Here is a 16,312-nt window from a genome sequence, read left to right as displayed (position 1 = left end):
TTTACTAGTTTATGGTCATATTCTGGTCGATAAATATAAATAGAGTTAGGGTTAATCTTAGAGCTAAACCTGGTGCGAGATCATGAAAGAAAACAGTAGGAGAATCCCACTTTCCCCAAGAATAGTTACAACAACTCTGCAGTGGCAAAACTTAACTTTAACAACTTAGTTTTTACTAATATATTATCCATTCTTTCTCAGTTATATCACGTTATTATTCATCCATTCTTCTGTCACTGTCAGCTGTGGGCTGATCTGGTGTCAGCACTTAAATGATGTCTAATAAAAAAGTCAAAAATATGCACTTTTATTCAAGGTTTTCCCGCAGCATTTAAGAGGGAGGGCGCCTCGCTTCACTAGAAAAAAGATTGCCTTGACATTTTTATAAAACATAAAATAAGGTCTATTAAGCTTCAGGGAAAAGGAGCTATGGCGCTAACTCACAGCGTAAGCCCCACGTTTCATCAGGGAAATGATTGTTAAATGTTTCTTTGAAAACGACACTGAACGCGAGATCAGAAGCATCGAGATCCGTCTTTTCCTGAGCTTTAACAATTTAGGAAAGTGGAGACAAACAGCCCAATTAGTCTCAATCAGATGGGGGTGTATGGATCACTGCTTCGTCTGCACGCCATTGTATTAATCAAAACACAGGAACATCCTATCTTTCTCTCTCATGCCTTCAGCTCTTTGGAAAGAGAACAATCACAGATCTGTGTGCCGGTGTAATCACTTGTATGGTTTAGGCGGCAGGATGCTGGTGAGTGTTTTGTCGAAGATCTTCTTCAGCTTGTTGCGTCCTCCCACAGAGTTGGACTTGGCCTTCTTGCTGACCTTCTCCAGGCCCATCACCTGCTCCACGTCCACCGCCAGGTCGGGGATGGAGTAGCGGCTCGCCTTCTTGATGTCTCCGATCTTCGGGAGGTGGGGCGCTCCGTTCTTTCTCTCGTGTTCCTCCTCACCGTCCAGATCGTGGTCGTGTTCTGGCCTGGTGAGCAGATCTTTAAAAACTGGACAGAGAGAGAGAGGAGACAAATGATTAGTAAGAGAACGTATTCAGAATTAGTAACGGAATAAACACAGACTATAACGCTCCTTGTTGTTAACCACCAACTATGTGCAATATGTGCAATATATATATATTAATAACTGTGCAATATATACCTGGCTGCTAAATCCTCAGAACTGTTACAGGATGTGTTTTTTGTAAATTGTGTAACTTATTTTATTATAATTTATTTGTATCTTTAATATTTATCTTTGTGTGCATGCTACTTAGGTAACATTAAGCTCCCTTCTGCTGTAAGGATGTACATTTCCCCTCTGTGTAATACAGGTATTCTGATTCTGATTTATAAGTATGGACACAATTAACTCAGTCTCTTTATTTTAGCTTTCAAAGCACGTATGTCTCTTCTGTAATTATTAGGATCCTTTCTCTTGGTTGAATAGATTTAATAGAATAGAATTGGGAGGGATGAAACCCTCATTAATGGTCACACATGCAGAGCACACAGCACACAGTGAAATGTGTTGTCTGCATTTAACCCCTCCTAGACCAGGAGTCTAGTACTAGGAGCAGTGGGCAGCTATTGCACAGCGCCCAGGGAGCAATGGGAGTGAAGGGGGGTGTCTGGTGCCTTGCTCAAGGGCACCACGGCAGGGCAGGAGGTGAACTGGGACCTCTCCAAGTAGCAGTCCACACTCCGTATTTAGGTCTGGTCGGGGACTTGAACCGGCGACCCTACGGCTCCCAGTCCAAGCCCCTACTGACTGAGCCACGGCCGGACATTTAATACACTAGTTCCGAATGCTTTTAGTTTGTGCCATCATACAACTGGTCACATGTATGTACCGGTTATCACAACTGAATTCACGAGAAGTCCGCAGATGTCAAATCAGAAACTAAATGTGTATGTTTCCTTTTCACTAGTCAAATAAAATATATTTTTAGCCAAACTCATGCCCAAGTGCATGAGCGACGGGCCTTCAATGATACATGAATATTCAAAAATAAATTAGCATTTTAAAGGAGAAACAGGTTTGAATATCGTGCCACCCTTCACATTTCCACATCATTCTAACACGCTGTATCTGATGAATGTGATGCAACTTTACCTAAAAGGTTTGTTTTCACAGTTATGGACAAGTGTGTGTTGTTCTTCAGAATCTCGTTGGCTTTGTTGAGCTGCACGTTCTCGAAGTTCTGCCCGTTCACCTCCAAGATCTGCAGGAGGAAGAAGGAAGAAATAAACCCGGTGCATTTGAGCAAACAAGCAGAATACAACTGTTTACTCTGGAATTACAACGACACCAAATCTACCAAGGATACCTCATCGTGAATAACCGCACGCCACATTGGATCAGGGCGGAACGTGTGAAGCACTAACGTTAATGTTCCAGGTGATGATCTCTGAACCACATCATTTATTCAGCGCACAAAGAGGAACACCTCTGGCATGACATTTAGTCCAACACATGTTTTAAGACATCAATCTGAGCCATGTGTCCTTCAGATTGTCTTCACAGCTTGCCCTCTTAAAAGGCCGGATATTTGCATTTTAACACAATATGCTAACCAGCCTTCCTTTGTAGTGGAAGTGGAAGTCTCCTTTGACCGTAACATACGCAGAGACCATCCTCTGCCGCCATGACGCCGGTAAGCAGTGACCTATTGGACCAGAACGTCTGGGATCAGCGGCGATTAGCGACACTCTCACTACTTACAGTAAGAGACTTCTGCTTACGGCACGGTGACGAAACAAATGGGACTGATGCCACAGCTCTGCAGTGACAGGTTCTGAATGTATGATGATTGGAAGAGAAGCTGGTAAAAAGGTGTGTGTGAGAGTGAATGCTTCTAAAAGATGCCAGCTTCTCCGCTTCCTTTTGGGGAAGCAGCTGCAGAGGATGTTTGGAGTCAAGAGGGCTTAGCTCGCATCCAGACACCCTCAAGATGGTTTCAAGGATTAAGGGACTTTGCTTAAAGCCCTGAGGACTGCAGAGTGTGGAAATGTTTGAGCAGTCAAGTCGCGAGAAGAAAGCCAAAGCCTGCAGCGACTGGCAACTTTTGAAAAAAAAACTTTTAATGGTAGTTATAGCAACATGTAAAACCAATTTCACAACAAAAAATGAATTTTCAACACCAGAAAAATGTTCTATTCAAGTGCTGGTCTGTGTGACAGGAGTGAAGGTTGCTCTCAATTGTAGCCTGAAGCCAAAAGGTGTGTAACTTATTGGCTATGTGCACTTTTCCTCCCTAGAGTCAAATATTTGAGTACACTTCAACACTTTCTCACAGCAGAAGGAAGGGTTCTATGTGAACAATATCCTACCTGATCTCCACGCTTAAGGCCAACTTCTGCTGCCTTGCTCCCGGGCTCCACGGCATCGATGAAGACGCGGAAACCTTTCTCCTGACCTCCGAGGAGGGTGAAGGCCAGCGGTGAGTCCCTGGACGGCTTGGTCAGCGTGACCAGCCGCGGCTTGGCTTTAGCAGCACACGCTATGTTTAACAGTCGGAGGTGCCCACACATTTTCTGGAAGACAACGAGGACACGGATGTAAGGAAAGTGCAAGACATATTTGAAGTACATTTATTGAGTAATTAATGTGTAGGTTTTTTACACTTACTTCTTTCTCCAGGTTGTTTTCAAACTCTTCCAGAAATTGAGTCATGGCAAGGTCACCCTCAAAGTCATTGAAGTGATTGTTTACCCACAGCAAGACTACCCGTGTAACCTGGAGGGATCACATGATCAGCACGGGTCAATAGACTGCTTACTGGTGGATTGATAGTTCATGCATTATATAGTTCACATCTGGACCTAAAATGTTTATGGTTCATGGAACATCTTTGCTACTGTGTGCCGGAGTATCTTTATTTCCATGCAAGCTATCAATTACTCAATGTGTGTTTTTTCAGGATACACACTCCATGTTTTCTTTACATCAGATATTCTATCAATCATTCATATTTCAGTTATGTCCTCAGTTCATGAAGATTATCTCCCGTACCTTGTCCCTGAGGCTGGGGTCGTGGAACCACTCCAGCAGCTTCCTGCCCACGACCATGGGGCTGGAGAGGAAGGTCCTGTAGGTCAACAGGAAGTCCTCGATGTAGGTGGGGTCCACTACCGAGTGTTCCTCCACCAGGTGCATGGTGAGACGCTCCGAAGTGCCCTGAGGTTCAAAATAATGGTTTTATTTCTTTAGATTCCTTTTATTGTCACTACACGGAGTACAGCGGCATTCCCGATGGTGCACTCACACATGACGGACCGTATAAGTATCATTTTGATAATACAAGCTAACACTTTTAATATATAGTATATAAAGTGACTGTAAATTAGACCTATGATACATTGAACAGTACGCTTACAAAACAATACAACATTACCATACAAATACAAGAACAATACGTTCAAGGCAGTAAACAATGTAAAAAAAATTATCGGTGCAGTTGATGATGACAAAACAAAAAATAAATATGTGTTCTATACAAAACAACCTTTCAAGCAAATTGGCGAGCACGTATCTGTTAGAATATCGAGCGGTCATTCTTTGGCTGGCTGTTGAGTGACACTCCAATTATAAATGGAAAATGTGAATCTGCTGAGCCTTGACGCGTTACCTTGATGACGATGTGTCCTTTCCTGGTGCCGGTTCGGTCCAGCTCGCGGTGCTCCTTCACCATGACGATCTCCCCTTCCTCCTCCACCTTCTGCATGTTCTTCTCCACCTGGTTGAGGATGCAGCAGTAGTCCTGCTGGGCTATGCACACAAACTGGAGCAGAGTGACAAAACACAGAGTTAGAGACGGGATGGAACATGTGACACAAACTATATCCTACATGCTTTACAGTATTGGAGTTGTGTATAGTTTAAACATGTATATTACTGAAACAACATGTTCATTCATGGCAAATGACTACAACCGATAGATTACAAATGTATCCTACATAGCAACTAAACCATTGATGAATTATGAAAACAATGGCTTTTGCTGATTGGGATGAAACACTTTCTAATCCCAACCACTGAGTTCATCTCCTGACGATTACACGGACAAATCAGTGTGTGTACTTGTGTGTACTTTCACTACTCGGCACCGTTCCCCCATTGAACACATGATGCCAATAACGTGATCTTCCTCTTTAGATATTCTATTTCAAAATGGTTGTTGCTCACATTTAAGGGGAAGCCCTCGCCAAAAGCAAATTACAATATCGTGAGTGCAAACATTGTCTGCATACACTGGATCACGGTGGGATTTAATATCATATGATATAAGACTTGGCCCACTGAGATGCAGATGAAATGGACTTTCTAACTGTGTGGTACCGTGCAGGATCGTTACGCTCCTACCTGGCAGTCGTCCACCTTGGTCTTCATCACGCCCTTCATGTACTCCTTCTCCATGGTGGGTGACACCCCGAAGCTGTTCCCCATACACAGGATCTCTGTGCGGCCCTCGGGGTACGTCACCTCCACCGAGCCGTTCAGGATCACCGACCACGAGTCCAGCTGGAGCGCAAACACGACATTATATTAGAACAAAGAACAAAAAGGAAGAAACTAAACGTTGGAAAAGGGACAGATCAGTTCAGTTTTATTCCCCACAGCTGGTGTCACTTAACGAGTCAAAGTTATTTATCACAAAGAACCAGATGTACTAACTAGAACGGGACAGGTGGTTTTTACTTCCCTTAGAGATGCAGAAAAACAGGGATTGTGTAGAGCGGTCCTGCAAAACACGACTAGAATATGAAGATGACACTCGAAGCACGGCTACGAGAGAGAGTGAACTATAACTATTACATATACTCTATACTTTACTTAAAGTACAATTTTAAGGTACTTAAAACTGGTACATTCATACTTTCCAATCTCTGATTGGTTATACTTCTACTTAACTACAATTAAGAGGCACATATTGTACTTTTTATTATATATTTGACAACATAATGTACTCATTACTTTTTAAAAATGGTTAGAGACCGCTCTATCTTTATATTCAAGTGATATAATATAAATATTCGGAAAAGGATATTTTTAATAATTGTACTTTATGTATATTTTGAAGCTTGTACTTTCACTTTAGTAACATTTTGAATGCAGGCATTTTACATGTGGCAGAGTATTTCTAAAATAGAGTATTACTATTTTGACTTTAGTAAAATATTTGAGTACCGTACTTTTCGGACTATAAGCAGCGACTTTTTTCCCCATTTCTTTTGTACAGCTAACGGCCACTAGGGAACCTCCTAAATCTATGGATTTTACAGGTAAAATTAACCACCTTTAACTCTATGGGCTCTATGACCGGTCCGCAGCAGGAAAAGCTGGAGGCCGGAAAAGAGTGAGACAGGTAGCGCGGCAAAGTAAAAGTGGAACCGAGAGACAGAACGAGAGCAAGACAGACGGACAATTTAGCTGCTGCGGCTTATATGCAGGTGCGCTTTATAGTCCGAAAAGTACGGTACTTTGTCCACCTCTGGTTACAGGTAACACGTGCTTGATTGAAGTGGATAAATATCTAATTTCTTATCCTTTTGAGTATAATATAAAATAAGGATGTTTTGATGAATTCCTGAATAGCTGACATTTCACAGATTCCCCTCTTTCCCCCCCGACAGCATCAATATGCTCGCTGAACCCTGCATTCTCTGTGACCGGACATCTGCTCTCTATTGTTGAGTGCATCATAGAAAGAAAAAAAAAGCCAAATCGTCTTGAATGAAATTCCTGTCGTGTTCCAGACTAGACCGAGAGAGAATAAGTGATGCCTGCTTTAGTCGCCTGAGGGACTCTACGTCAGGCCTGGCACTACAGTGCGGGTTGTCAAGCATTCACATTTAATAGAGCAGATTAAATGGAAGATGAACCATTTGCTGGCGTGAAGGGGTGAGACGGGTTCAGTTCCCCGAGAGACACGAACACATATATAAATATAACTCACGGCAAGTCACAGGACAGGGTTTATGCTAGGGCTGCTCGATTATGTGGGTCAGTAATTGATATCACGATTATTAAAAACGATTATCCATTTACTTTGAAAACATCCATTTATTGGAGAAACAACATTTGAACAGTATGTTTTTAACAGTTTATTACCCGAACTTTAAGTGTAATTCAACTGAAAAACCAAAAAAAAAAAAAAGTAATAATAAAAAAATAATAGTTTTATTTCGATTACGTTGTTTTCGTAATCGTTGCAAGCCATAATCGTAATTGCGATTAAAATACGATTAATTGAGCAGCCCTAGTTTATGTGTGCATGCACCAACACACACCTCCTCTCCATCATTGAGAACGATGGTGCCGGCGCGCTCCACCACGGCGAACACCATGACGGCGCACAGCTCCCTCCTCACCGACATCGTCATGTTGGCGAACGCTGGCAGCTGATGCATGAACTCCAGTAATTGCTCTGCACAGAGGAGAGACACAGAGGAAGTGAAGGACGAGGAGAAATAATAGGGGTCTTAAAGGTGGGGTAGGTAAGTTTCAGAAACCGGCTCGAGATACACTTTTTGTTATATTCCATGGAATGCTCTTAAGGAAGTGGCAGATTTTCTCCGGTTGTGTATTTTCAAATTCTAGCAATCTCGAGCCGGTTTCTCAAACTTACCTACCCCACCTTTAATACACAGAGGAGAGGTAATGCACAGGCAGCCCTCAGTTCGAGCCAAGAAGGCACGAGCATCAACACGGATAATCACTACAGTGAAAGCCAACAGAGGAATCATCATCTGGAGCACATCAAACCAAATATCAATCCCATTGATATACACTTTCAAGGCGAGCCAGGAATAATCGCTGACTCGTCACTCAATGACCTCTGTGTGTGTTTCTTAAGTACGCTGCTGCAGTGCACACTTCCACTGCAATTCACTGATTTGATCAAGTTTAGAGGAACAGCTCCAAACAAAACTTCTCAGTTACGTTGGAGTTGGAAAAGGCTTGTGTGAGACAAAGGTGACTCGCTGTCAAAAACACATTGACCGTTTTGTTACTGCATATTTGTTTCATTAGCTCAAAACAAAAAACGGTACAAATCAACAGCTTTACATTCCTTAATTTTCATTCACGGTGATTTCAATGATGTATTATATTTATATCAAAAAGGTATTTTATCATTCTCCAGGAAGTAACCATGCAGATGTCATTTCCTTTGCATAGTTTGCAGCTTTGAAATACATATGCTTAAGGTTGCACATGCAGTTATTCATTATCTGTATAAAGGTCTCAACTTTAATAGACTTTTTCCTTTTATCTGCACTGCATCTTTGTAGGGTTGCCAGAAACTGACCATGATCAAAATCGATTATTCGGCAGCCCTGGTGAATAATAATCGATTAAAAATTATAAAAATATATATATAAATAAAATCGATTTTTAAAAATAATATTCGATTATGGAGACTGTAGCGAATAATCGCTGGCATCCCTATATCTTTGCTGCTGATATGCTAATAAATGTCCCTGCTGCATGAAGGATTTCTGATCCTGATTATCTCAGTAACTGCTTTTGTCTTCACTTATTCAATCAGAAATAACTTGAAAACAACCACTAATATCTTGTTTTATTTGACCTACAAACGATGCATTTGGTTCACTATTGATTATGACAAGGAAAGCTTCACATGCAATGTCTGTCGTTTTTGCTGACTCGATGAATCAATTATTCACATACTCGTTACTCGGGATAATCCGTGGATTTCACAGTGAGCAGTTTTCCCAGTGACATGTTCTCTCCGTAGAAAGTTATTTGAATGAAAACTGTCACAGTGAGATGTGTGGAACAAAGAGCGCATCCCAAAAGACAAGTTGCTGTTCATTTCTTTCTTCTCAAACATTGTATCCATTGTTTCAAGCTGCATATACTCAATTATTTATCCTGTCCTTTGTACTGGAGCGGTGGCACATATTTCAAAACAGGCACGGCACATCAAAACAAAACTTCTGTACGGTGTGCACGGTTAGAAAGTAAGAAAGAATGTTGGGTATTTCGGTGAAGAGCATTAATAGTCGGTATTTCACTGGGTGTGTCGCCGAGGAAAAATCTTTATGTTATATATATATATAATGTAGGGCGCGAGACATTCTGCAGCACCCTACATTGGGGTCTAAAGTAAGAAAATACCCCTTTCTCTTCTTCTACTAACCAAAGCAGCCGTCTGGCGTTCTGGCTGACCTGTGCTTGGCATGGCAACAGCCTCGTGTGTGAAGCTGCGGATGCTCTGAAACTTTAATGTGCTGGGAGAGGTGAGGCGAGAGGATGTGCCGGAGTGACCTAGAAAAGCCTGGCGGCGAAGGGAGGGGTGTATCGCGGGGGGATCAGCGGGAGGGAGGGGGGGAGAACGGTTGGCACTCTGAGCATCATCCTCCCCCAGTCCACATCTGTAGCTAAGCCCCGACAGTGTGAGCTTGTTTTCCTATCATTACCATTGGAGTTGAGTCATAGCTATGAGATGATACTGCCGGCTTGATGAGGCTTTCAGAATGATTTGAAAGCGTACATCGCAAATGAGAGCGAAACAGGCTTCAGAGGAATGGAGATGTATGGTGACCGATTAAAAGAAAAAAGGAGGAGGGTGTGGCTTTTGGAACAACACATAAACACCGTTGTTCATGTTTTGTTCAGGGGCTCACCTATGTCATCGTCAGTTCTGTCCATGGGGTCTTTCTCCAGACAGTCCCGCACGATGTCCCTGCTCATGAGGGGGTCCGACGCTCGCTCGATGTCCTCCTCGTCGTCGTCTTCCTCGGAGTCCACAGCGGTCTCTGGCAAGCCGCTGAGGTCCATGTCGCCTTGTTCGTTTTCTGTGGCCTAGAAACAGCAAACACAAAAGAAAGGAGTCAGACATCCGAGATCAAAGGTCATCGAGGTGAGGGATTCGTTCTTTTCCATTCGACATCAGCACTTGGGAAAACTACAGTCAATATCAGCAAAGATCAGACGTCAATCTGTAGCCACGGCTTGGAGCGAGTCACTGAAGCACGTGCAAACAATGCTCAGACAAACAATGCTTCAGATTGTCGGAGAGACGCCTGCAAAGTGAATATAATAATGGAGTTTCTGACTAAGCCAGCTCGTGTTCATTTCAGAGAAAACACATTTGTAAACAGCCAAAAACAACAACTCCGTTTTAGAACGACAAAGAAACTGAGATCTCATATGCAAACACACATTGCTGACATCATTATACAGTACACACATCTGCTGTAACACTTCCAACAGATAGCATGAATAAAAAAAGCCCCTCTGTGAATCTGTGGTGCAGATTTGACCCAGTTATTGAAATGCGTTCGACGTGTTCAGAACTACAGAGAGAGAGAAAGACAGGCGTCAACACTGCACACCACAAAGTGTGCTATGCATAGTAACAAGCTCATTATCTCCCAACTTTCCTCTCCTCTCAGCAAACTCCACAGCCTGCCTCAAAGTCACATCCTGTTCTTTGAAAGCACAAGATGAAATGCGTGCGGAGATGAGGACAATTAACCGAGATGACGAGCGAAAGAAATGAAATGACGTGTGCAGGAGTGATACTAACCGAGTCCCTCTGCAATCATCAAAGGAACCGTGTCGCCTGGTTCCCGCAACCCGGCATCAACCAAAGCGGTTGAAGAAAGTACAACAAAGCATCAGTCGTGCCGCACCGCCGCGGGGCAACGTGACAACCTTCTCACCTGAATATAACGCCCGGCGTCAAGCTTCTTAACAGAACGAGAAGAAAACGTTGCCTTTGCAAACTGTCCGCAAAATCCCAGAGCCAGACGCATCTTCACCTCCCAGTCTGGCAGCCTGCTTTGAATTGTTCAGAGCGCAGAGTCCAGGTCCTTCACAGAAACCCCGACATGATTTCCCCTCAGACGCCATGTGCAAAAGACTCATCAATGATTCACGCCAGTGTCTGAGTGGCCATCGGGGCGTCACCGGTGCACACGCCCCGATGGGTGGAGCCAAGGATCACAGAATAAGGAAGTGTACAATACAAGCATCGCATCTCGAAATATAATAAGTGGATGCAGTGAAATAGTGTTGAAATGGCTGGGATAAACTCTGACTTCCAAGATGTGAACATGGAGGGACCTCTCACATACATTTGAATTGTTTTCCCTGAGCTACATATTCATGTCCCATTTCCCACAGACGGACAGAGGACACTGTAGACGAGTTCACCACACGTGTTATCCGCAGCCAGTTTAATAGGAAACTGAAATGAGGTTTTGTATTTTCCTTCTGAACAGTATCATCTATAACACGCGGGCTGCATTTAAAAACACGTGTTGTATCTGTGCACAGGCTCGTTCTCGTGTCATATATGCATCACAAATCCATGAATGTGCAGGAGGCATTACAAGACAGTGTGCAAGTCAGATGTTGTTAATATTTCATCAGGGCTATTCTTGGATCAATGCTTACAAAGTCCTTCTGAAGGACCAACGTCATGATTTATTCAGATGCAAAACAGAGCGCCATGGTGACGAGAGAGAACTGTGGAGATTAGAGCAGCTGTGCGGGACTGGTGGTTAAACTGTGTAATGCTCCTCATTAATAATCTGCCTCACCGATATGCACACTAACGCGAAGATTAAAACATAACCGCGTCATTATTTGTGCCGTCGACTCCCGTGGTCTCAAGGGAAAAGACAAGGGCTCCGTTTGTTCAGAAAACACCTCCAGTGAAGACCACACACATTGCTCTTCTTCTACTAGGACACACACAGTTTGAAACCCTGCAGGTGCTAAGCTAACTGAAGCTAATGTGTAAAGTTGCCTAAAGCAAACAGTTAGGGGAGTCATGTGGGGACCCATGTGGGGACCCATGTGGGGACCCATGTGGGGACCCATGTGGGGACAGTAAGAGTAACGCAAATCCTTTTCTACATTCCTAGTGTTTAGGCATTTAGATTTGGTGTGCTGATTATTAGTAGTCTAAAGGTTAGGGAGGGGGATCGTGAGAAGAAGCCCTGAATGATGACTGATCAAAGTAAAAGAACAACGATATAAAACAAACTTTATTTAATGTCTTCATCCTCATTACGGAAGCAGTGCTGCAGCAACTGCAAGCAAGATCAATCAGAGAGGGCAGGAGATGATTCAAAGGAGAGGGAAATGGAAACATGATGTATCATAGCCCACAGACACAGTAATACAACAAAAGGTCGTAAGCAAAAATAAACTGCTTTTTTAAATGAATATATTTTAAATGATTGTTTTGATTTAATTACCAGCCAACAATAAATCTTTAAGATGAAAAGACCAAGTCATACTGCAAATCCTCAAATGTGGGGTTATCACGCCAGCAAACGTTATGCGTCCTTTTGGAACACCTCTGAAATCACTCGAACCATTCAAAGACACTTGCATACCGATCCGGTAATATGTACGACAGTTGTCGCCAAAGCACACAGTGAGCCGCCAGTGAGCCGCGCTGAGGAGTTTGATCACAAGAGACGGAGCGATAATGACATTGAGATTGACACACAAGTTAAGGCAAGGCGTTTGAGCAAGGTGTCGGGGTATACATAGCACTGAGAGAGAGAGAGAGAGAGAGAGAGAGAGAGAGAGAGAGAGAGAGAGAGAGAGAGAGAGAGCAGGTGCTGCTACAGGTAGATTAAAGGCTGTTAGAGTGAGGATCCAGCGAAGGAGGGTTGAGAGACTAGGAAGGAAACCACACGGTGTGTTTCAGAGAAAGTGAAATCAAGAGACACACTGAGCAGATGGCTGTAAGAGCGGGATCACAGAGCGAGGACAGAAGAGCCACACACACACACACACGCGCACACACACACACACACACACACACACACACACACAAGTGACTCTGACTGCCGCCCCTGTGCACAGTCACACAAATAGGAGCACAGCAGGTGACAGCGTGACGAGCCAATAGGGTGCGCACTGTGTGCTAAGAGGATTATTCGCAGGGTTTGGGGCACGTTCGCAGTCATGAGGTGTGTGTATGTTCACTTGGTCTTATCAACCACCTGAGGAAAGGGTAAGGTTGCTCAAATATGTGTACATCTTCTTATTTATTCACTTAAACTATTTATTAAAAGCTCCTTAGAACACAAGATGGTGTGTCTCATCTCCCTGGGAGGGCTGTCTTTCTGCTTTGAGGTGCTGAGAGCAGAGCTGGAGGCCGGATGGAGGCGGGACCCCCCGTTGAGAAGTGACAACGTCCTATTAGTGTCTCAGAGAGTCTGCCAAGCGTTTACTTTCTTTCCAGAATGTGTGTGTCCTACTTAATGAGACTGACCTGTGTTCCCAGAGGTATATTTGTCATTTCAGCAAGGAGAGTCTCACCATCTTGGAATAATATGAGCTGGGCTTTAGTTCAACCTTCTTACTTAAAGTGGACCTATCATGCTATAATTGAAACATATATTGTAGGGCCATACCTATATAAAACATGTCTGTGAGGTTTTTTTTTCAAAATACCAAACAGATGATGCATTTTAGCCATGCCTCATTTCGCTCCATTTGCTCTTTTCCAGCCCTGTTTTTGCAAGGGCTGATTCTGCTGTTGTGGCAGACTACAGCGCCACCTACAGGCCTGGCATATGTACTACAGCGCTTTCGAGCGGTCTCTCATTCCCCTGATAGGTGGAGAGTTGCCCATACAGGCGGAGCACCCCTTTTCTGACATCAGGAAAATTCAAATCTGGATCAGATCCGTTGCAGCCCCGTTTTGAGAGATTTGGGTACGGAGGAAAAGAGAGAGGGTTGTGTTTTCTGACACTTGGTGAGTTCCCTGACACTCCGGGGACACATATTCATGTATAAAAGACGTACAAAAGTGCATTTTGTACGATAGGTCCCCTTTAATTTATCCACAAAAATAAGGTTAGAAACATCAGTGTTTTTATTTAATGTCCTTGGTAACGTGGCTTAGTTAGTGTCTGTGTAATATATATATAATACATATTTTATTATAGAAATCTAAAGCTAGCAGCTTGTTAGCTTAGCATTAGCACAGAGACTGGAAAAGACTCAGTGCAATGCTAACAAAATGTCCTATTAACAGCACTACAGCTAATTTATAAGCAAGCTATATTTAGTCGGTTTAATTTGTAATGTTGATGTATCTCAGATAACCTAACCTAAGCTAAACTGTTGTTGACAGAGGATTAATTTGTACTATACAGACATGAGTCAAATCAAACGTACTTCGAGCTAGATACGTATGGAAATAAAATCAGCCAGAGAACGACGACCTTAGTCAGTTTATTCTCACACAAACTAACACACCTACTGCACTATTTATCCATGGGGGGTCCAACCTGGGGATCCAGCCCCAATGGGGGGGCGTCCTTACCTGATAAATGTCTGACAGGCTGCTGCTTCCAGAGTCGCTGGTGATACTACATCCTGAGTGGCTGGAGGACACGCGGGTCACCTGTGGGTGCAAGCCGTCGGCCAGGTGAAGTCTGCTGAAGTCTGCGGGGAGCTGCACGTACACGGACACACACACACACACACACAACATACACACAGATGGTCAGTATCAGCCAGCTCTGCAGCCACCGCTGGGGACTCGCGCTAACACTCGTGCTGGACGCTAGCCAAGTAGAGACACACTCAGCGACCTTCATTTTGTGTGAAGACATATAGGTACTACATGGAAGTTATTATATTTCCCTTCGTTTATTACTCATTTGACAAAGAGTCATTTTGATGAACTAAACAGTGTTTTTTAAAGATTATATTGTATTTTTTGCCTTGGGTTTATACACAGACTCCTACTAATATTGTCCCTTTAATTATAATTAGAAAATACACTCATATTAGAGAAGATTGTCTTTACTCCACAGCTGTGATAACGCAATGTTAACGGAACAAAAGAATAACAATTAGTCGCACCGCAAGAGCTCAACTCTACATATAATTGATTATCAAAGCAAAGAAGATGTTAATTAAATCATCCGACTTACTAAGAATCAGAAGCTTTAATCAAGTTTAAAACAAAATAGGAGCGAATACAAAATGTAAAGGCATTAGATGTCATCTAACATGTCTCCTTAACTTAAGTGTTATTGTCGAAGTGAGATAATAACAATTCAAAGGACATATTGCAGCTCCTAATACTTGTCTAATCACTGGAACTTCTTAATATGAAGATATAAACCAAAAGGAAGCGCTGCCGACATCAAGGATGAAATACCCTCATTAAAGAAACTCTCATAACCTAAATAAGCGCGAGGCAGTAATGGGGGAAGCCCCTCTGAGTTATTCATAGTGTATAAAGTAACAGAAAGCTGTGCTGTAATTAGCCACAGTGTACATGAGCCAACCCACGTTCTCTATGCAGAATCAGATGACCCTACAACGTCCAATAGATCAGAAAGAAACGCCCTGCTGGTGGTTTACGATGATTAGAAGAACAAACTAATGTAAGCAACCATGTTTGAGGGTTATTTGAAGTACTGTATTTATATGTAGAGTAATAAAGGCCAACTATATATTTTTTATAAGAGTATTTTCCACTTTTTCTGTTTTATATATAATTAAATGTTGGCGTTGTGACTGTTTAAAACAAGGACATTTCTAACTGTTTCCTGACACATTATCGACAAAGTGGTTATCACTTAACTGAGAACAAAATCCCCAAAATATAACAGTTATATTTAGTTAGTAAAAATCAACATTTTAAAGAGGTTATCGGTACTTTTTCCACCTTCATTTAAATGATTAAATTAACCCTCCTGTTGTCTTCGGGTCAAATCTGACCAATTTACTAGTTTGACACATTTCCCGCTCTTATGTGCCCCTCCCCCCACGTGGATCACACCTGGCACATGCAATACATGTTCAGTGTCTGTTCTTTGTATATTTACTGCAGTTTTTCATGTGTACCAGTAGTCTGATACAATATGTACAGTTTGAAAGGGTGTTAAATGACATTTGATGATGATTAACGGTGTTTGTGTTAATGTAATAGCCGTTAAAACAGGACCGGTCAAATTTGACCGCGAACACCAAAGTAAGGGGGGGAAACGGAGACAATAGGAGGGTTAAACATACCCATAATGATATGACTTAATCTCAGTATTAAGCTGTCTAAAGTCTCATATTAAATATAAGAAATGTGGTATCTGTATATGATGGTTAACATGTCATTTAAATGAATTAAATATGTGGTTTTATGTGCAGAACATAGTGTTGTCAAATGAAGCCCACGACATCTGACTGGAAAGCCACAGGGTGAACTATGAATTTAATCAAACTGTGTCAACCGGTTCATAGAGCCTATATATGTGAATATTTCATGGCTAAATGTTTTATTTACAAATATATA

General features: G+C 42.5%; 1 protein-coding gene across 1 annotated transcript in view; it reads right to left on the bottom strand.

The window, feature by feature from the left end:
- Positions 1-16,312, bottom strand: part of rapgef2b (Rap guanine nucleotide exchange factor 2b) — a 125,562-nt gene that overhangs the window by 17,688 nt on the left and 91,562 nt on the right. Inside the window, 10 exon segments of the mRNA XM_034093510.2 lie at positions 734-1,010; positions 2,119-2,227; positions 3,336-3,539; positions 3,634-3,741; positions 4,018-4,182; positions 4,634-4,786; positions 5,368-5,526; positions 7,296-7,432; positions 9,657-9,834; positions 14,333-14,464. Coding sequence (XP_033949401.1) covers positions 734-1,010; positions 2,119-2,227; positions 3,336-3,539; positions 3,634-3,741; positions 4,018-4,182; positions 4,634-4,786; positions 5,368-5,526; positions 7,296-7,432; positions 9,657-9,834; positions 14,333-14,464 — 1,622 coding nt within the window.

This window comes from Pseudochaenichthys georgianus, chromosome 10 (genome assembly GCF_902827115.2).
Source record: "Pseudochaenichthys georgianus chromosome 10, fPseGeo1.2, whole genome shotgun sequence".
Lineage (NCBI taxonomy): Eukaryota > Metazoa > Chordata > Actinopteri > Perciformes > Channichthyidae > Pseudochaenichthys > Pseudochaenichthys georgianus.
This window is presented reverse-complemented; position numbering and strand designations above follow the sequence as displayed.